At 34.7% G+C, this 22,858-nt stretch overlaps 1 protein-coding gene across 1 annotated transcript in view; it reads right to left on the reverse strand.

The window, feature by feature from the left end:
- The window catches only part of TMEM232 (transmembrane protein 232), a 197,794-nt gene that overhangs the window by 104,107 nt on the left and 70,829 nt on the right, over positions 1 to 22,858 (reverse strand). The window contains exon 11 of the mRNA XM_047072694.1: positions 9,250 to 9,494. Within this exon, the coding sequence (XP_046928650.1) occupies positions 9,250 to 9,494 (245 nt within the window). The remainder of the gene's footprint in view (positions 1 to 9,249; positions 9,495 to 22,858) is intronic.

Consider the following 22,858-nt stretch of genomic DNA (forward strand, 5'->3'; position numbering starts at 1 on the left):
TGTGCCAATATGGATGGCCCTTGAGCACATTATACGAAGCAAGTTAAGTCAGAGAAAGATAAACACTGCTATTACTTGTAGGAGAAATTTTAATAAGTTAAACCTGTAAAAAACTGAGTAAAATGGTGGCTAACAGGTGATAGAGGGACAAGAGCGATGGTGCTTAAGGGTACATACTTGTAATGAGTAGCAAATAAGCCATACGATATAATGCCCAGTATAGCAAATATAGACCATAATATTATTGTACTGTAATTATGTAATGTGATAAATATCACTACACTGGCGATCACATTATACTATATAAGGTGTATAAAAGTAATATGCTGTACTTCTTAAACTTATACAATGTGACACAAATTTATTTTTAAAAAAGAGCAAAGTTCAGGGCACCTGGTGGCTCAGTCAGTTAAATGTCTATTGATTTCGGCTCAGGTCCTGATCTCCTAGTTTGTGGGTTTGAGCCACACATTGGACTCTGTGCTGACAGTGCAGAGAGCCTGCTTAGAATTCTCTCTCCCTCTCTCTATGCCCCTCTTTCCCCCCTCAAATAAATAAACTTTAAAAATGTTTTAAAAATTAAAAAATAAAGAAGAGCAAAGTTCACTTGATAAACCAAACAAAATGCAAAAGAAAAAAATAGATTTTGTTTCTGTTTTCTTTTGCACAACTTTCGTCTGCCCATAGGGCCACCATTTTGATTCTAGTTGACCTGTATTTGGAACAGAATTTTTTTACATCTCACCCAGTTCATTTTAATACTTGTGCCATTTTTAAGAGTCTACATTCAACCCTGTTACTGTGAATGGGAAACTCTTGGGGTGATGACTGTACTGAAACTAACCACCTGTTGCATAAGCACAAAGCCACTGCAGTCAAAGTGTCAGCTAAAGCTATGGCTCCATTGATGACATCTAGAACTCCCGTTCCAGACCAAGGATCCAATGGAAAGGCAGGAAAGGAAAGGAGACAGTAGAAGATAGATGGGGATTAATTTATCTCTCAGACAATGCTGCAGGTAAACTGAGTCACATATTGGAAATGGATGTGCGAAGCATGGTTCTGTCACTGGCACCTGGATTTCACTAATACGACTTCAATTTCTACAAGTTTCTAGCCACTTAAATGACTGATCTGAGCTAATGATCTAACCAATGTTCTAATAATCAAACCACAAAGGCTCAGAAAATAGGAGCTCATCTCTGAAGACCCATTCATGTTATTTATCTCTCTTCAGCTGAGAATTATGATAAGCCATGCTAATTATTAACATTCCAAACTTTACCCTTCCATAATGGGTCTTGATATCATACTCTCAAAATGCATATATGACATAGAACCAGTTCCGAACTGTATTTTCTTTCTAATACTAGAAACAAGAATGGAAACAAAACAGAACCAAAAAGGAAATCGTCATGAAACTGTATGCTCTCTTTGAAAAGTTGCTAACAGAAATTTATAGCTTAAATAGATGTATAGGCACAAAAATGTAAATCTTCCACTTATTTATTATTTACTAAAGAATTAAATATTATACTCTGAATAGAAAATATTTTAGAAAATCTACCAAATTATAGAACAAAGGAAAAAGGAACGAACATATCCAGGCTCTTTATCTACAGTTTTTCCTTCTAGCTCTAGGACAAGCCTGAGAAGATGTACAGCTTTTACATTTTCAAAGATCAGAAGCCTAAGTCTCAGTCAAGTTAAATTACTTAATCTAAATCAGAAAGAAACTATAAATAAATATATTTGATATTTTGTGAAGGATGCACAGATTTTTTTTTTCCCTTCATCAAAGAACTAGAAAGATTTGTTTAAGGCATTTAGGAATCCTTTGCAGCTCTATTTTTATATTAAAAAACTTTTTTTAATGTTTATTTCTGAGACAGAGAGAGATAGAGCATGAGTGGAGGAGGGGCAGAAAGAGAGAGAGACACAGAATCAGAAGCAGGCTCCAGGCTCTGAGCTGTCAGCACAGAGCCCAACACGGGGCTCGAACTCACAAACCATGAGATCATGACCTGAGCTGAAGTCGGTCACTCAACCGACTGAGCCACCCAGGCACCCCTGCAGCTCTCCTTTTTTAAAATTTTAATCTTTCTTTCTCCCTACCTCCCTCTCCATTTCTTCATCTATATGCATTCTACATTAAGGAGGAGGCATCTTCTATTAAGTTAGTATGATTTTCACTAAAGGCAATGGAGGGGAAAAATAATCACACTGACTTACTGAAAGTGCCTTGACCTTGACACAGATTTCCTAATATTAACTAGAGGGATGCAGAGCCCAGAAAAAAAAATGTCCCTTAATCAAAATCAAGTTCTGAAAATCAAGAGCTAGAAATTGAAAAAAAAAAAAAGAATAAAACCCCTTTTCTTATGATTTGAAGTTTTTTAACAAACTGCTCAAGGCTTTGCCATCAGATGAATTTCACAGGATGGGAAAGAAAGCAGCACAGTAGACTCAGTAGTCAGAATGCTTTTAAGCTCCAACTCCCACACTTAATGACTGTGAATACTTGGGAAAATTACTTAAGCTCTCAGATTTCACATACAAAATGAGTATTTTCACAGATACATAAAATCCATAAAATGGATAAAATAATCGTATCTACCTACATCTAAGGGTCTTACATCTGTGAACACAGGGCCTTGTTTATAAAAGGTACTCAGATGGGGTAGCTAAAAGGCTTGTTCAACTATGACCTCAGAGATTCATCTTGAATTGCCTGGCAAATTGCTGACTAGAACGAGGGGTCCTAAAAGTCCTTCATTTGCTGGAGTTTCTCCTAAACCCAATTTTAGAAGTTTCCCAATGGCTTTATTTCACAACCATTAAGGAAACGTCCCCAAAGCTCCAGGTTCTGGATAGCTGGCATTTCTAGCATCCCCTATCCAGCTGGTGCCCAATCTCAGATGGCAACTGAGCCTAACGTGTTTCTTCCTTGAGAAGCTATTTTTCACACTTCCATTATTAGAAGGTCAAGTAGCCATCAGGCAGCATCTCTCCCCTCAAAACACAAACCCAGTGAATGTCCAATTGCTTCCTCAACTCCAGCGCCCCTCTCAATGGGATAATAAAAACCATGTGCCTCACCATGACCACTGGTCCCTCCAATAGAGCCTGTTCTTATGGAACACTGTGGTATTTACCTTTCCCTCACTCGCTGCCATTCAGCAAATGTTCTATCCTCATTCTATTTGGAGTTAGCTCCATTTATAACGGAAGCTGCAGAGATGTAGTAGTAGCTTTAGGTACAACCACTCTTTTATGAAGTCAGCTATGTAAAATTTCATGCCTAGAGGACAACAGATATTCCCAGCCCATCTTTGCTAGTTTCACCTGGACTCTATTCCATGTGCTGGTCTTATGAAGTCTTTCAACATGAAATTCGTTAGCAAACTAAGCACAATCAGAGATCAAGTTTTAAGTTAGGCTTCTCTGAATCGTTATATATGTGCAAAAAATTAGTTGTTTGTGAGTTCATAGAGATTCAAGGCATAAGCTTAACACATACACTTACAAGAAACTTCAGAACAGCAGATGTGGGAACTGGTTTTTGAAAATTTGGTCTTCAGAGTTCTCAGTTCTCAGCCTTAAGGTAAATTTACGTTATTTTTACTGACAAAGAGAGAAAAGGAAAATAGTATGCTTTGAAGTAGAAGTATTATATGCCTAGGTTTTTGGCTGCAGTTTTATGATGCGGTAAAGAACCATAATGATTTTTTTGTTTTTAAAAAAATGCTGAAGGGCAAAAAGAGCATGTGCTCAATAGCATGTCCCACTATCTTAAAGCAAAACAAAACCAAAAAAAAAATCAATATACAGAAGCAAAACAATAAATTTTCTTTTGAAAATTTTCATAAAAGAAAGAAGTCAAATCTGCAAATCTTTCAGAGTAAAATATATGTTTATAAACATACAAAAGACAGAATTCCTGCTCTCAAAGAGTTTTATAGTCTACAAACACAAGTGAAAAGTATTTTTGGAAAAAATTATAGGTCATAGCAGATGCTTCATCAATAAGGAAGCTCCTGTTTTCTCCTTACTAGTAAATTTTCAGATTTTCACACTGAATTAAGTACGCTTTAGTACTCCAAGGCAATAAAGAAACATATTCTCTTAAATATCCTGTGCTCCTCCCTCTTCAATGTGTCCCATATTCTGTAGGAGTCCTTAAAGGTTGGCCTTCTTGCTGTCTTTCACAGTGCTACTTGTGGAAAGCACAAAATGGATGTTTCTAGGAATACTCAAAGGGGAATTGGTGATATGACCCTGTACCCGAAGAGGTTTAAGAGGTGAAAAAGAGCTGAGCACTCAGCAGGCTTTGAATTAGGTCTTGTGCTTTAGCTACAAAACTTTAACATGCTCAGATGTTCATGAACTGCACTAATTCCAGTTTGTGGACCTGGAAGTGGAAAGAGGTGGAAAACCAACAAAAGGAGCTAGCTGTGAGACTGCTGAATAGATGCAGAATCGAGCAAATGGAAGAATTAACATTTCCCACACCTACTGTTTAGTGAGCCAGAGACATTTTGCCAATGCATAGCTTAGAATGAAATTTGCTTTTCAACTACTTTTTAAAAAGCAGGGATTTTCTGGGGTGCCTGTGTGGCTCAGTTGGTCAAGTGTCCAACTTTGGATCATGATCTCGTGGTTCGTGAGTTCAAGCCCCATGTCCAGCTCTGTGTGAACAGCTTGGAGCCTGGAGCCTGCTTCGGACTCTGTGTCTCCCTCTCTCTCTGACTTCCCTCCACTCGCACTTTGTCTCTCTCTCAAAAATAAACAAACATTAAAAAAATGAAAAAATAAATAGATAAATCAATCAGGGATTTCCCATACCCCTAATGGACAGTAGCGACTATTTCAGCCAGGCCTGACTTAACTTTTATTTTCAGGCCACTGAACTACAGCCCTGCACCACTCACCTCTGCTGCACCCAGAGATTAGTCTACCCCTAAAGGAATCCAGCACTATGCACAACTCCACGGGGCACTGTCCACACACACTACAGCATGAATGCTGTGATGTGAAAGCTGGGCCACATGAGGTTCTCCTGCCAGAGGGATGCTTGGGCTGCTGGATTCTCTCATTCAGGCCAGAGACACTGTAAGCTGAATTGCTAGAGCCTGTAATGAGCTGTGAAAAATGGATAAGGAGATAACATTTTTTTGAAAGATCAATGATGAATGTCATTTGTGTAATGAACTAGAGGCGCTGATGAGAAGTTTAATTTACTAATCCTTCAAAACCTACAGGACTTTTTGAGTCATAACCCCACCCCAGTACTCTTTTGTCTCATTTCCCTCTGACTGTGCATATTCTCTTCCCCTGTCCCCAACCCTCGTGTACATCTCTCCATTTGTACCTTTCACTAGTATCGTATGTCTTCTCAGTTGTTCTCTTTAATCTTTCCTTTCGCTCATACATTTATTTCTCTTTTCTGCTATTTTAAGTATTGCCATTGTGTCTCCTCTCCTCTACCAGTTTTTCTTTTCTGTGTCCCAACAGGAACCATTCATCTCCATCTGTCTTTTAACCATCTAGTGACTTTCCCCTGCTATTTCCTTCATCTCCTCTTATCAAAATCCAGTTTCTTCTATCTTTCTAGTTTTCTTTCTCTTTTCCTTTAACTGACCATAATGAGAAACCAAAGTACATTTGTTCAATGTCCTCTCTGTGGTCCCAGATTGATTTTTTTCTTCCATGCCTTTGGTCCTTGAGAATATACAGAATACAGTTGTAGATTCTAAAGTAAATCTCAATACCCTTGATATTTAAAGCTGGCATTTTCATTGTACTTTGACCTATTGCAACCTTACAAATATTTAAAATATTTGCTGAGGAATGTTTTTATCATATTTACTTCTTCTGAATTACTAACATCCAGGTAGTGTAATCCTTAAATTCAAATGTACCGGGGCGCCTGGGTGGCTCAGTCAGTTAAGCGTCCAACTTGGGCTCAGGTCATGATCTCGCAGCCGGTGAGTTTGGGTCCTACATCAGGCTCTGTGCTGACAGCTCGGAGACTGGAGCCTACTTCAGATTCTATGTTTCCCTCTCTCTCTGCTCCTCTCCCCCGACCCCACCTCTCTCTCTCAAAGATGAGTATGTAAAAAAAAAAATGTACCTATATTCCTTACTAATTTTAGAATTCTTCAAAAAATGCTCAAAGCTAGGTCAAAACTCTTCCTAAACATTTGTTTATTTTCCTATGGACTTTTTGCATACAAAAAAGTAAAGCCTATCTACTGACCTTATTCCACCAAATTATCATACCTCCTGCCTTTGGGCAGCAACAGTCTCAGAATTTGGAACACAAATAATGATTTACACAGGCTGAGGAAGAAAATTTCCCATACGACTTAGCACCTTATTCAAGAAATTAGAAAATGAACCACAAAATAGATCAAAGGAAAGTAACAAATTCATAGGCATAAGAACAAAAGTATGTGAGTTAGAATCTAAACACTGGTTCACTAGAAAAATAATATAAAAAGAGTATGACACTGAATTAAGAAGAATAAAAGGGACAAAACACAAATACATAAAATGAGAATTGGTTAAGGGAGAAAATAACCACAGCAACAGGAATCTTAATACACATCTTCGGTCAACTGTGGCCAAATAAATTCTGAAAAATGGGTTAAAATAAATAGTATTCAAAGGAAGCACAATCTGCTAAAATTGACTAAAGATGAAAGAGAAAGATCTAAAGAGACTGAAATTCAGGACTGATACTTCAGATACTTTTATGGCATGGATCTCAAATAGTAAGAACTGAATTTAGCTGTACCTATGCATCGTGGCTGAATCAACCTTGTCAATGGACATATAAAATCAAAACATTTGACAAAAGAGCTACCCTTAGAAGAGGCATAAGATACTGAAGATTAAAGAGGGAATTCTACCAAACCTTGAAAGAGTAGATAATTCCAAATTACTGAAGTTCTTTTAGAATATAGAAAAAGAAAATAATAAGAATTTACTATTTAATAAGCATAATATTTTACATCAGAATAAATATTGAAAGGAAATAGATGACTCAATAAATTTTGTTGGGACAACTCAGTAGCCATATGGATTGACAACTCACACACAAAAGTTTTCAGATGGACCAATGATTAAAATGTTCAAAACAGAGGCGCCTGGATGGCTCAGTTGGCTAAGCGTCCAACACTTGATTTTAGCTCAGGTCATGATCTCATGGTTCGTGAGTTCAAGCCCTGCATTAGACTCTTTGCTGACAGCATGGAGCCTGCTTGGGATTCTTTCTCTCCCTTTCTCTCTGGCCCTTTTCCTCTCTCTCTCTCTCTCTCTCTCTCTCTCTCTCTCTCTCTCAAAATAAATAAATAAACTTAAAAAAAAATTTTAAGTCTTTAAAAAAAAAGTTTAAAATAGATCCTTAAAAGTACCAGAAAACAATGTGATAACATTTCAATCTTAGAATGAAAAGAACTTTCCTAAATAGATATAATTACATAGAAAAATGATAATAGCAAAAAATGCTACAAGCAAAATTTAAAGATAAATAAAATATATAGGGAAAAATAAACATTTGTAGTTCTTACCATAGACAAAGGGACACATGAATTAATAGGTAATAGTTCGTGCAAAGATAAAAACTCAGTGGGGAAAATGGCCAAAAGAAATAAAGAGTTAATTCCCACATAATGAAAAAACAAAAGGTTCTTAACATATGAAGTTATTCAAACCACTCACCTTAAGAAAACTATATTTAAATAAAAAATTAAATTAACATAATAAAAAATAAGAACTTAGAAATTAAATAAAAGTTATGTAAATTGAAAAAAAGCTTTAAGTTTCTTATTAGGTCTGTTGCTAGCTGTAGGTTTTTATTTATCTTCTTTATCATGTTGTGGTGGTTCCCATACACTTGTAGTTTGCTCAGTTTTTATCCTGAATTGGTGTTTGATTTTGTCAAACCATATTTTGATGCTAGTATTCTATTTTCATTTTGACTTTCTGTTAATTTAGTTTCTTATACTTGCTTTAGTCTTTTTCTTAATTATTTCTTTTAATGTTTATTTTTGAGAGAGGGAGAGACCAAGCATGAGCTGGGGAGGGGCAGAGAGAGAGAGGGAGACACAGAATCCAAAGCAGGCTCTGGGCTCCAAGCCATAGGCACAGAGCCCAATGCAGGGATCGAACTCACCAACTGTGAGATCATGACCTGAGCTGAAGTCAGACGCTTAACTGACTGAGCCACCCAGGCGTGCCTACTTACTTTAGTCCTAAACTGTTCTGCTCTACTTGCTTAAATATATGATTTATCATCTTTACTTTATTGATGCTGTGGATTACACAATCTAATAATGTTGAACCAGCCTTGCATACATGGAATATAATTTAAATGTCAAAAAAAAAAAAAAAGAAAACTGTATTTAGTAATCATATTTCACTTTCAGATTATCAAAATCCAAATGTTTGTCAAATCCTCCACTGGAAAGACTGAAGAGAAACAAGTACTCTCATATATTGCTAGTGAGGATATAAGTTAGTACAATTCTTCCGAAAGGCAATTAGAAGATACCCACCAAAACCACAAAGGCGTATATCCTCTGACTCAGAAATCACACTTCCAAGAATTTATTCATGTGCATTAAAAGATATATGTGGAAGTTTCAATTCTATTGTAGTCTGTAGTGGCAGACAGTCTAAAACAACCCAGATGCCAAAAGGAAACTGATTAAAAATAAACTGTAGGACATCCATACTAAGGAAAACATCATAACCTATTTAAAAAATAATAATGAGAAAATTCCCTGTCTCCTGGAATGAAAAAGAATCTCTAAGAAATGAAGTTAAATAAAAAATGTAAGATGCCAAATATATTTAGTAGGCTCTCATGTAACAATGGAGAGAAAATCTAAAGTATAATTTATTTTGTTTATATTTTAGAGACCTTGGAAGGATACACAAGCAATTAATCAGGGAGAGATAGGGGTAAAATAGGCAAATGAAGGTCAGTACTGGGAGGGACACTTCACTGTATTAAAACATTGACTTATATAACAGTATCTATTTTAAACATGAGGAAATAGTTTCTAAGAAGAGGGTACTTGCATATGACAGAATACCTAGAAGTTGTTGGAGCCCAGAGTTGAAGTGAAAAAAAGAGAAATGGAGTTAAATAATGTGGTGCATGATTATATATAATTTGTATGATTTTGAAATGCAGTATATTATAATAACAGGACTATTTTGAATAGTGCTTCACTTTACCTTATAGTAACATGTACAACTCTTCTCTTCACGGAATCCTTTTTGTTCAGGTATTTCATTTGATCCTGTTTTGTCAATGGTTTTTTCAAAGGAAGAACGTAGGCATCGGTGGAGGGGAAAAATAGTTTGGAAAGAGCAGTGGCAATTCTCCATCCTATATATTTAGAGAAAATTTCATCCCCTACATTTGATGAGACTTTTGCACTATAATTAGTGAAGGGATCAGTTGGGTCATTTAACTCAGCCTGTTGAAAGAAAAGAAAAAGCAATCTGTTGAGATAGAATTAAATGAGAGGAAAAAATCATGTATCATTGAATAAAAGATGAACGTGTGTTTTTTTTCTTTGACTAATGTCACATTCTTCCTATTAAATAAAAATAATCTTTTTAAGAATAAAAGCAGATTCCCAAAAGATTTTTAAAATTGTAACAGTTTTTAGTGAAATAAACAATTAAGCATGAACAAAGCCAGTCTTGAAGTTACAAAAATTTGATGATATAATTGTATTTTCAACTTGTACATTTCCCATACAAGAATTTCCTATTTATAATATTTATTAAGAAATTATGCAATCGGGTGTGCCTCGGTGGCTGAGATGGTTAACTAACTGCGTTTCAACTCAGGTCATGATCTCATGGTTGGGGAGTTTGAGCCCCACATCAGGCTCTGCACTGATAGGATGGAACCTACTTGGGATTCTCTCTCTCCCTCTTTCTCTGCCCCCATCCCCCTCTCAAAATAAATAAACATTTTTTTTTTAAATTAAGCAGTTGAAGTATATGTTTTATTAAAACAGAGTTTCATCTATGCATAATGTAAATTTTCTTTCAAGCTAACAGAAAATGTTTATTGAACAAAATTTGTGTTAAGTAAAAAACAAAAAGATTTGTATTTATTGCACATTGAAGACGTTCTAGGATTTAGGTTTAAATTAAATTTAACAAGTTATAATATTTTTTAAAAATATCTAGCACAAAAATTCTACAATATTTAATCAATTTTTAGTCAGGAAAGAGCTTTTTGCTGAAATTTCCTATTTATGTTCAATATTGTCCATGACTGATTTTTAATTACAACTTCTTCTGAAATGGCTAGAGGCATATTTTCCTTGGTTAGAATTGGTAATAATAAATGAAGATGCAAGTTTCAAATCTCATGTGTTACATTTTTTTTTAATGTTCACAATATGTTCATGTTAGGAATTCCTTCTTGCAAATAAATTGGATGCTGCCTCCTTTCATTAAGTTTTTTACATTTTTTTATTCAGTATTATCCATCTTCAGGCAGTTTATTACCAGTCATTCAGGATTCACTTTATATGCCTATTGATCTTATGGTAGGAAATTAAGGAACAGAAAATATTTTTCTGCATATGAACATCTAACTTTAACTCTAAGGTTCCAAGATCAGCTTGGCTCAATCAAATTACTGTTTGAAGACTGACTATTCCATTATTTAGACAAAATTATAATGGGAAAAAATGAGAACAATCTCATGATAAAACTGAAAAAATAAAGGGTCAAAGCAATGAAGAAAACAGCAAAAGGCAGGTAAGTAAATAGGGATTATTGTAAAAGTTCTGGAGGCTGGGGAAGAGTAAAATGCAAAAAACATGTATGTTTATAGTATCCAGTATGAACGAACAATTATGTTCATACTATTCCCAGTTGTTGCTATCTTATTAACTAGGTCAAAATCATAGCAAGACCATTCAGTTTGAAACAAAAAATGAAACTGTCTATGACACTTCATAGCTGTTGTGACTTTGAGGAAATTAAGGTCTCAAAGACTACAGGTTCACCTGTTCAAAGGCAATTACAACGCTGTATTTTTTGAGCTATTTCCTTTTACTTATAGTTTGTGTCCAATACAAATCAATTCCATAACATGAGAAGTTATTATGAATAAAAGCACAAGTACACAAACACAATATATAATCCAAAATAGATGGGGAGGGGGTTTGGGGGAGAGGGAAAGTGGGTGATGGGAATTGAGGAGGGCACTTGTTGGGATCAGCACTGGGTGTTTTATGTAAGCCAACTTGACAATAAATTATATTCATTAAAAAAATAGATTCACAGCATTCAGGTATGAAACAAAATGTAATGTTCAGTCACATACTCCATACCTTGACATCTGCTGAATATGGTGTCCAGGGTAGGTTTCTCAAGACAAAAGAAATGACTCTAGTTATCAAGACTACCGTGGAGATATTAGATATTGGAACATGTAAGCATTACTCTGTGACCATGTGAGCAAAAGACTTTAAGGAGTATCTATTTTAAAAAAGGTTTCTGTGCCTTGAAGCAGCTGCGAAAGATTTACTTTCCAGAACTCATCCCACTTTAGGCTGAGTTTTAACTATCTAAAAATATTGACTGATAACAGGAAGTGTTCTAAATGAGGCTATTCTGTTTCATAGAGTTTATTTAAAAGTATTTACAGAAAGAGTACAAAAATTCTTCTGAATTTAATGTAAGTTTCCCATCTTCACTTCCCAACTACTTGATTTACAGTTTTGGTTCCTTCACATCTTTACATTTTTAACTTCAAGACTTGTCAATTTTACCTTCAAAACATCATCTTTTTTAAATTGTAAAAGTATTCAACATATGCAGAAATAAAAAGCATTTTGAAATTAGTTGAGGTCAATTACTTTTTGGAATCATTTGAGTAAATGCATCTGGCACTTCTGGTGAATTCTAAGAGGTGTAAGTAAATATATAAGCAAATTTTACTCATTATGCTTGGATTTGGGGTAGACTCAATCCATCACTGCCCTGGTACATGTCAGTTACTGTAGTAAAAACTCAAATGCAATGTCAAATCCAAAGCCTCAAAACAAAGTGTTCAGTTCTGGAGAGAACAGTGATAGCTTAACAATGTAAAACTTTATCTAGAGCACATTGGCCTTAAATTAGTACAGCTGAAATGTATTAAGGAATTACACTAACACCTGAAAGTACCTTCCAATGTACATATAAATAGAATCAGAGAAGATTTTTGTATTACCTATTTTATGGCCTCAGTGAATCAAATGAAACCTGAAATCTCTTTTCCACATCTCATCCTTTATCTTTAGATAAGATAAAATCTATTCTCATTTTTTAGGTAGGGCTTTAGGTGTCTATATTTAAAAAATAAAAAAAGTTTATTTTCAGAGAGAGAGAGAGAGCAAGCACAGGCGAGGGGAAGAAAGAAGGGGAGAGAGAGAGAGAACCCCAAGCAGGATCCACACTGTCTGGAACTTATGAACCAAATCATGAGATCATGACTTGAACAGAAAGCAAGGATCTGGCGCTTAACCAACTGAACTAGCCAGACACCCCAATATGTCTATTCTTCTTAAACTACCTTTAAGAGGGGCGCCTGGGTGGCTCAGTCGGTTGAGCGTACGACTTCGGCTCAGGTCATGATCTCACGGTCTGTGAGTTCCAGCCCCACGTCGGGCTCTGTGCTGACAGCTCAGAGCCTGGAGCCTGCTTTGGATTCTGTCCTCCCCAGCTCATGCTCTTTCTTTCTCTGTCAAAAATAAATAAACATTAAAAATTTTTTTTTTAAAAACTACATTTAAGAAAATCATCTCTTCACTAATTTTGAATGTCGTTTCCCTTCATCTTATACTTGACACTCCGGCAGACTTAATACTGGGATTCATCATTTAGTCAAATACTTCATATGCTCAATTTTGAGATCCTCAACATTTTCTGTGCCAATAAAATAAGGTATGGAATTGGCAGATTCAATGAAGGCCTGTTTTTGTCTTGTCACAGTGGGTGTCTACACACCATCTGGATTGGATTTAGAAAATGGACAAGTACAGAGGATGCCCCCCTTCTCCATGAGAGATGCGTTCCAAGACCTTCAGTGGATGCCTGAAACCATGATAGTACTGAACCCTATATATACTGTTTTTCCCTATGCATACATACCTATGATAAAGTTTATTTTATAAGTTAGGCACATTAAGAGATTAACAACAATAAAACAGAACAATTATAACAACATTCTGTAATAAAAGGTAAGTGAATGTGGTTTTTGTGTTCAAAACATCTTATTGTCCTGTACTCACCCTTCTTTCTGTGATGATGATATGTTAAAATGCCTTTGTGATGAGATGGGAGGTGAATGGCGCAGGCGTCGTGACTTAGCATTAAGTTTACTATTGACCTTCTGATGTTTGGTGGGTCAGGAGGATCGTCTGCTTCCGGACCATGGCTTACCACGGGTAACTAAAACCTCTGAGAGCAAAACTGCTGATAAGGGAGCACTACTGTATAAGTGTTTCTTGACTTGAGTCTCATAAGAGTCAAGATATACAAAGGAGAATAAGATCACGAAGAGACTGGCTGTTGCTTGCAGAGCACCACTACTTATACTGGTGGCGGAATTAGCTAGATTTGGGGCAGCCAAGGTATTCTGGGAGGAGTTACACGAAAGCATTACAACAGCTGCTTGCTGTGAATAAATCTGCGTGGGTAGGAGCCAGAAGCAGCAGCCCCAGTCTGAGCCTGGCTACAAAAGCTTTTCCCCTCTTACTTGCGTCACCTGCTGCATGCCTCACTGGATACCAGGTGCATGGAGAACCTCCAGCTGGGGTGGGCTCAGGCAAGGTGGTCAGTACCAATTCATTTTATTCTGCTTATCCTCCCTGGCTCAACCTTTTTATAAGAAAAGGTACTTCAAAATCAATGATAATATGTAGTATTGCATAAATATATTACTATGAGCTCTTCCATTACTGAGAGGGATGGAAGAATAAATGTGTGAGTAAACGAATGAACAAAAATAGTTTTTGGTATATTTCTGGCAAAACGCATTGTTTCCAGACATAACATTACCCTGCAGTACAGAATGTTGATGCTATTTTTATCATGTCTCATTTGGCTACTCCTTGCTTTCTTCCCTCCCAGACCAGATAACCTGTAGATCAGATGTCTGTTCCTTCATGAAGCAAAATGAAAGCATGTCCACATCTCTCATATGGTTCACTGATTGAAAGTCCAGGTAAACTTCTCTCCCCCATTGACGTTCAAGGCATTCAACCAATGGAAATATAGCCTCAAATATCAGTCAAATGTATATTTGCCTTATCTTTAAAAGATTTTGTTTGTTTTCCCAGAGGAAGTACCAGGAAATAATATGGGCTTCTCGTTAGATCTGAAGTCAAGCAGGACTTTTCCACTTGTTAAAGAATGTAAACTTTGGGAAATGTTACCTCTCTAGGCCTCTGTGTTTAGTTTAGTTCTGACTTGTTTTTCATTTGTGATAAGGAGTTAATGGTAACTACTCTCTGAGTTTTGTGAGGGTTAACTTAGTAGGCAGTGGGAAGTTCAAGTATCAGTTTCTTTTAAGAATTCCCAAGAACACAGCACTAAAGCTTCAGCCTTTGCACTTTACCCCAGAGAGGATCTGATACAATTTCTGCCAGGCTGAAAACAATTTTGTTATATTTTCACTTTCACATTAGCAAATCTGTAAAATAGAATCATGGTTCTACTACCATAGCTATCTCTCTCTTTTTTTTTTAATTTAAAAAAAATTTTTTTTAACGTTTATTTATTTTTGAGACAGGGAGAGACAGCATGAATGGGGGAGGGTCAGAGAGAGAGGGAGACACAGAATCTGAAACAGGCTCCAGGCTCCGAGCTGTCAGCACAGAGCCCGACGCGGGGCTCGAACTCACGGACCGCGAGATCATGACCTGAGCCGAAGTTGGATGCCCAACCGACTGAGCCACCCAGGCGCCCCAATAGCTATCTCTTTTTAAGAGTCTTCCTTCTCTTAAAGCCATTATTCTAATGTTGTCATCCAGAGACTTAAATGCCAACTATTCATAAATACATATCTATACTTCTTGGAAGTAAACTAACACAAAATATTAATGGCCATTCCTTACAATAGATTCCAAACTCACAAATTTACTACAACTTACCCTACCAATAAACATTACCTCAAATTCCATCTGTTAACATTATTTATACATTACATACAGTTTTATCAAATGTCCCTACTTTTTAGCAATGTCCATGTAGGCTTTAAAATTCAGGATTTTCTTTATTGTATTGTTGAAACGAATTTTTTTACTAAGAACCAAATGGCAATTTTGGAATATCTATGTTAATTTTACTAATCTAGTATTAAAATTGGAAAGGTGATGTTCTTGGAGAGTATTTCTTTCACACACGTGTTCTAGCTACGTGTAGGGGCAGATGCCCACCATTTCGTCTTTGTATTGAGTATAATGGTGGTAGAAAAAACAAAACAAACAACAACAAAAAACATTCAAGAAGATGGATAAATCAGCAAAAAGGGAAATTCTCTAAGGAATCGCGATGTGGTAGCAAAATAAATAAATAAATAAGCAAGCCAGTCTCTCCAGAGTTCTTCATTTTCTATCAATAATTAGGGAAATGTAGTAAACACATCAAAAAGTAAGCTAGCTTATATTCTGCTTGACATAAGAGAATTAAAGAGAAAGAAATAGGATGTTAGCCATTGCAAAAGAGTTTACAGCAAATCCTATCTCTGTCTATTGCTGTCTGTCTCTTTTGTGTCTTCACCTATCCTTAAGTAATCCTAGAGCTGGAAATATTTAACTTGTTTGCAGGAAAAAAATGATAATTTTTTTTCTTCAAATTTCAAATTTTAAATAGAAGTGACTCATTGGTAGTTACAAAAGATTATTTCCTACAGGAGTTATAAAATCTCACAAGGGAAGACAGCATGAGTAACTATTATTACTGGTTATGAACTATTAAAATTGCAGTCCTTGGACCATCATTATCTGTCATTACCTGGTAGCATGTTATAAATACAGAATGTCAGGCCCTCCTCCTATGTGCGGTAAAGTCTGAGAAAGACTGATGTAGTAGATTAAGAAAAGGACTAATATGGGAATATCCGTTTTCTAGTTGTGTGATCTTGCACAAACTATTTAACATCTCTGAGAAGTTTTCCTTATTTCTAAAATGGGAAGGTGATAATACTCCCCTTTACAGTGTTATTATAAAGGTTAAACACAAAAATTGAATACATTTTCTAGCACAGTGTCTGATATAAAAAATTCAATAAATGTTAGTGCCTTGTTTATATTTAATTTTAGAGAAAGAGGACACAACAGAGTGGAAATAGCAGAGCCTTGGGATTAAGTTCACTCATAGATGTATCCACCATCAGCCACTTATTTTAATCACGTTTAGACTAAGACACTCCCATCTGGGTGGATCACGGCGGTGGTGGGAGAGTTATGAGGTGTAGATGAGTTAATATATGTAAGATACTTAGCACAGTGCCTGGCTCACTGTAAGTTCTACAAATATTTTTGTTCTCCTAAAACAATGTATCTGTTACATTAGAATTCTGTTGATAAGTATTTAAAGAGACTGTACTCTTCCAAAAATACATCTCCCTTTCCACACTCAGACTTTCTATTTATGTCAAAAGAAGAGCCATATGTGGAGGAGGAGAGAGGTAGGTACTGAGAGAGGAGTTCTATTAGGAGTTCTAGTTTGCTGCTTTGTAGAGTACATCACGAGTATGGGAATATCATTAAGAATAAAAAATGAATTTTAGTTTAAAGACCTCACCATAAAATGTTAACCATGAAGTATGTTACCTGATGAGTCAAAGGTCCTCTGAATAAAGTCACGTATTCATTTTAGCTGTACATATTTCTTTTTGATATTTTAGGTCATATGCCAGATGGCAGAAAGCATTTATACATGATGACTTTTCCTACATGTGCCGACATATGCTGCCGAATTGCCTCTACAGAAGAGTCTTGCTCATTGCAAGTCTCCCTGGAAGTATTTCAAACAAAGCACATCAATTAACATTTGTTTATTATGCCACTGTGAGTATATGACGGTATTTTATTTCTATCCCAAATACTCAGGCAACATTTGGGTTTATATTGAATTTGTCAGATGAAGGGCTCATGTTTAGGGATCTATTTAGAATTATTTCTCTTTTCAAATATGCTATTAAATATTTCACCTCTCCTCTAACCTCCATTAAGGATCAGATTTCACAAACAGAACGAGAATTATAGATGATAGAATGCTATTATGGTCAAAAAAAACATGTAAGACATGAGAGCACATATAATATCGTTAGTAAAAGGTTTACAAGTGATGCAGATAAATTGAGGTATTAAGTACAAAATTTTATTCATTAACTTCCATAGTTTATCATATGAATTGCATATTTATTTTTAAAGTATAAAAAGAGAAAATTTCTACTTAATTCCATAAACATTGAGGTATATTCAATCCTTCTGAAATAAATCCTTCTGACTATAATGTATGATAGTTTATAATTATGGCTATGTTTCACTCTGTGTAGGGAATATGATGATTACCTTACATGAGGAAAGGTTCTGGCAGCAAGGTGTTAGGAAGGAAAGAATAAACAAAGGTTGTGCTATAAACATAGTCATTTGCATTAACTGAATAAAAGTGGAAAACCTATTTTATTTTAGACACAAGCATCTGAGGGTCCTCTGGGTGACTCAGTCAGTTAAGCGTCCAACTTGGGCTCAGGTCATGATCTCACCGTTCGTGGGTTCAAGCCTCTCATTGGGCTCTGTGCTAACAGCTCCGAGCCTGGAGCCAGCTTCGGATTCTGTGTCTCCCTCTCTCTCTCTGCCCTCTCCCTGCTTGTGCTATGTCTCTGTCTCTCTCTCTCAAAAATAAATAAACATCTTAAAAAAATTTTTAAAAAGAAGCATCTGAGACACAAGCCCTCATAGCTTTTTTTTATATGTTCTCTATCCACATGGAGCAGTGAGGGAGCACCTAAAAACTGACAGTTTTTATGACATGTAAAAGAAAGATTATGCCCATTTTATACCATAGAACTTTTTACCAAAAAAGGTGTCACAGGCTAATAATGTAAGTGGTTCAATGGAATTGGGGAATTAGTAAGCTATTAAGGAAAACTAAAAATGTTTAGTCATAAATAACTTTTGTAGTTTTATGACTGTGAATGTCTTCCCAATGCAGTGTCAAAAAAGAAAGAAAAGGAAACCTTGATTTTACCATGCTCATCTTCTACTGTAAAATTAAACACACTTGCAAAGATAAGTTACATAGAAACTATTGAGATTATTCCAGACAAGAACGCACAATATTAATAAATTCAAACTATTTGTTGTAATACATTACACCTATAGACCCTATGTGTGCACTATTTTAAAATAGTTTGCTTTTGACTTCTTCAGATGTGACAAGTTAACTTATTTTACAGTATCACGATTAACTCCCTTAAGAAGGCAGCTTTTAAAATCTGAAATAAATATTAATATTATTTTCTTCAGAGAAATTAAGCATAAAGAGAAGGGATATCAGTTGTGGAATTTAGGAGAGAAGATCACACAGGAGTAACATGAGAACACAGCACAGAGACTACGGAGAGAAAAACTGAGAACTGCACAGATGCTAATCACTTTGGTCATTTTCACTTGGTCATAATTGTTACTTGGTCATAATTACTTGTGGGGAATTTAAAGGAGTTAGTTTAGACATTATTCTTGAAACCTACTATAGACATGTTAATATGCAATCTGACATTAGAAAAATACCAGCTAATAATAAACTGAAAAAAAAAAAAACTTTTATGACCAAAGTCATAAAACTGATGAAAGGAAAACCACTGCCTGGGAGAAGAATAAACAGAGCAATTGATTAGACACTTAACTTTATGTCATATCTAATACCAACCTAGAATTCTTGGCCAATAAAACTATCCTTCAAAATTAAATTGAATAAAAACCTTTTTAAGTAAATAAAAATTGACAGAATTAGCCAACAAGAGATATTATTAAAATACAAAAGGATTTTCTTTGAGCAAAATAAAAATAATCCCATTGAGAAGGCCACAAATTTAAGAAGGAAGAGTAAGAAAAGAAACATGTAAATATGTGGGTAAGTCTAAAGAATACTGATTGTAAAACATATTAATAATATATGGATATCTATAAACCTACACATATACACACACAAACACCCCCCCACACACACACACACAACTAAAATGTTCAACAGGAAGATTATGTAAGTAAAGAGAAATAAATGGAGTTAAAATATTTTAAGGCTGTTTTAAGGTCTAGAAAAATATTAAATTTTTTATATTAGACTTCAATACCACAAGGATTCACTTTGTCACATCTTGGGTAACAAGTAAAAGGTGTAACCACCAGACAAATGAAGGGGTAGGATGAAATAATACAATATATAATAATAAGAGCATCGTCACTGGGCACAATAGAATTCAACAAAAATCAAAATCCTAAGTGTAATAGCAAAATCTCCCTATATGTGAATATTAAGTGATGAGCTTGAATAATCTGTGGCTCAAAACAGAAATAATAGTAGAAATTAGAAACTCTTTTGAATTGGATGATAATTAAAATATTATTTATCACAACTTTCAGGTTACATCTAAATTAACATGTAGAGAGAAACTAATAGTATTAAAATCATATATTTGAAAAAAGCTGCAAGTCAGTGACAAATATGGTTTAATAATTTTGGAAAAGGAGCAACACATTAAATGAAAGGAAGTTATCAGAAGAAAATATAAATCTAATATAAGATATTAAAAATTAGAGAAAATATAATACAGAATATCAGTATCAAGAGAATCAAAAGCTGCTTTTTAAAAGACAAAGAAGTTGATTAGACCCTTGGCCTGACAGCTTAAAAAGAAACAAAAGCAAAAATAACAAGAGTAAAGAATGAAGGAGATAATACCATGTCAGATCCTAAAGACCTTAAGATATCATAGAAAGATAATGTGAAAACCTTGATAAATCTTTTAAAATGCAGATGAAATTCCTAAAAAAAAGAAAAGAAAACTAATGCAAGGAAAATTAAAGTATAGGAAGGTATATAACTATAAAAATTATTCTGCAATTAGAAACTTTCTGTAAGTATCCATGATGAAATGGCTCCATTGTAAATACTACAGAATTTTTAAGGAAGAAATGATGACATATTACAAAATCCTTCCAGAGAATAGGAAAAAAAGATAATCACTTCCCAATTCATTCTATAAATCCAGTATAACTTTGATACAAAAATTTATAAGAAAACATTGAAGGAAAAAATATTAGAGAACAGTTGTACCCATTGAACATGGATGCAAAATGTTAAGCGAAATATTATCAAAGCAAATATGACAATATTAAAAAGGTTATTACATCAAGTGTTTTTATTCCGGGAATGCAATGACTCTTCAACATTAGAAAAAGCAAGCAATGTAATTTACCACAGCATCCATGGGTAAATTACTTCACCTCTCAAAAAGTTTAAATTCCTTATTTAAAGTTTCAATTTCCTCATCTGTAAAATCAAGAGCATGAAAATACAAATATCATGTGTTTTGTATGAGGATTAAATAATTAATGAATGTAAAGTGCTTAGCACATGGCACACAGCACATGCTCAACAAATCTATTATCAGTGCCTTTTAAAAATGATAAATATGAAAGAAAAAAAGCAATATTTACATTGAACAATTTAGCAGACTGAAGTCTCATTTATGCAATTCTCGGAAACCTCTTATTATGCAAACAATTCACCCCAAAACTTTAAGGTTTAACAGCTATTTATTCAGCCCCTAGTTCCACAGGTCAACAATTGAAGGTAGAGATAGCAGAATGGTTCTTCTGGTCTTAGCTGGACTCATTCATGTGTCTGTAGTTAGCTGTTTGGTCAGTTAAGAACTGGCTAGTCTCGGGAGGAGGCACTGGATCAATTAGGATGACTAGTCTCTGCACAATGCGGTCTCTCATTTACCATCTGGGTAATTTGGATTTGCTCACATGGCAGTTACAGGGTTCCACGAGAACAAGAGAGGGCAGGCCCCAATACATAAGTGTTTTTAAATTTCCCATTTGTATAACATTGATATTGTCTTATTTTCTAAATCAAGTCATGTGATCAAGCCAAGAATTTGAGTATAGAAGGAATCATGCCAAGGATGTGAATATAGGGAATCTTGAATAAAATGAAGACAATTACTCTAATAATATACCAAAAGTCCTAAGCAATTATTCATTATTTTAAAAAGATATAAGAAATTGTATACATGATTTTACCTAACATAAATTACCCACCTATTAAAATTGTTCGTTAGAACAATTTTCTCCCAAAACTCATCGTTTTACTTAGCATTCCTATTTTTATGAAACCATTTCTAAGTCTCTAAGACTTTAGCTTGGTAACCCAAACATAACTTTCAAATATAGTGCCTACTACTGCCCAATCCAAGACTTTTTCTCCAACGAGGCAAGTAAACCAATGGCTTTTTCGTACATGGTGTTCTTATTTCTGCTCGGCTCACAACGTTTCCTTATCTAAGAGATTCACTCTTTGACGCTGCTCCCTTGAGTCATTTAACATAACTCATCATTTAAGTTTCCAGCTCAAGTACTACTTAAAGATGACAATAACGTATTCCATATTAATATAAGAAGAAAGTTAGAAACCAAACATCTGAACTCCCTTGTGTACCATGAACTTTGATGGGAATAGCCATACATATAACATTCCATCTTCTGAATCTTCTGTCTTCTGAATAAGACAGTAAAAATTATTGTATAAAGGTCATTTTTTAGACTTCCTGTGTCTTCCATAGAATTCAGCATGGCAAAATAGATTTAGGATCTAATATGTACATATTTATTTCATATTTTTTAATGAATTTGGTAAAAAAATTTATACTAATTTCTTAGTGTATATACTTGTAGTATCTTATTATTAAATAAAGGAATTCAAACTAAGTTAAGTGATATTTCAAAGACACTGACTAGGCACTCTATTACTTATAACCATAAATCATATATTTTGTTACCCAATAATCTAAATGTCTCTATCTCTACCTAACTTATAATATAGATCTAGAGTGAATTGTATCTTTTAGTCAATCTATCTAATGCAAATTAAACTTATTTCTTATATTAAATATGTACTATACCTAAGTTAATTTAACTGCCTTTAGAAATTTCTAACTTAGATTTTTCTCTGAGGAAAACTTGCCTTTCCATACATTTACTATTTAAAATGAATGAAAGTATCCCTTAGAAGTCTTCTAACTAAACATTAAAAACTAATTAGCACATCTAGTGGTTATGCTTTTGTCTATTCTTTTATTCTCAGAGCTGACTGCTTGAGTAAAGAAAGGTCTTTCCTTGGACCTAGCAAACAAAAAATATTTGCTATGGCCGATTAACTGACTTATGAATGTCAAATGCAATTATCTATAGATACTTAGTAAAATTTTGAAGAAGGAAGACTATCCTATACCAAATGAATGGCCCTGTAAGCAGGCATTTAAATAGAATTCTAATTATAGAAATGACAAATTTGAGTTGGCTTATGTATTTGGTTACAGTATACAATCCATTTGAGATGTGAAGTGGCATATAAAAATAGATACAAAACCAAAGAATAATATGAATAACTGAAAATTCATGTAAAATGAACAAAGACAAAATAATAAGACTCAGTGAGATGAATGCATGTCGTCCTCTATTTCTATTTCAAAACTAGCCAAAATTTGACTCTCATTTTTTTAAAAGCTCTATTGAGCAGCTTATCCAAA

Source organism: Lynx rufus, unplaced genomic scaffold (genome assembly GCF_022079265.1).
Source record: "Lynx rufus isolate CCGP_SWC_20201006 ecotype Redwood Valley unplaced genomic scaffold, mLynRuf1.p SCAF_1, whole genome shotgun sequence".
Taxonomy (NCBI): domain Eukaryota; kingdom Metazoa; phylum Chordata; class Mammalia; order Carnivora; family Felidae; genus Lynx; species Lynx rufus.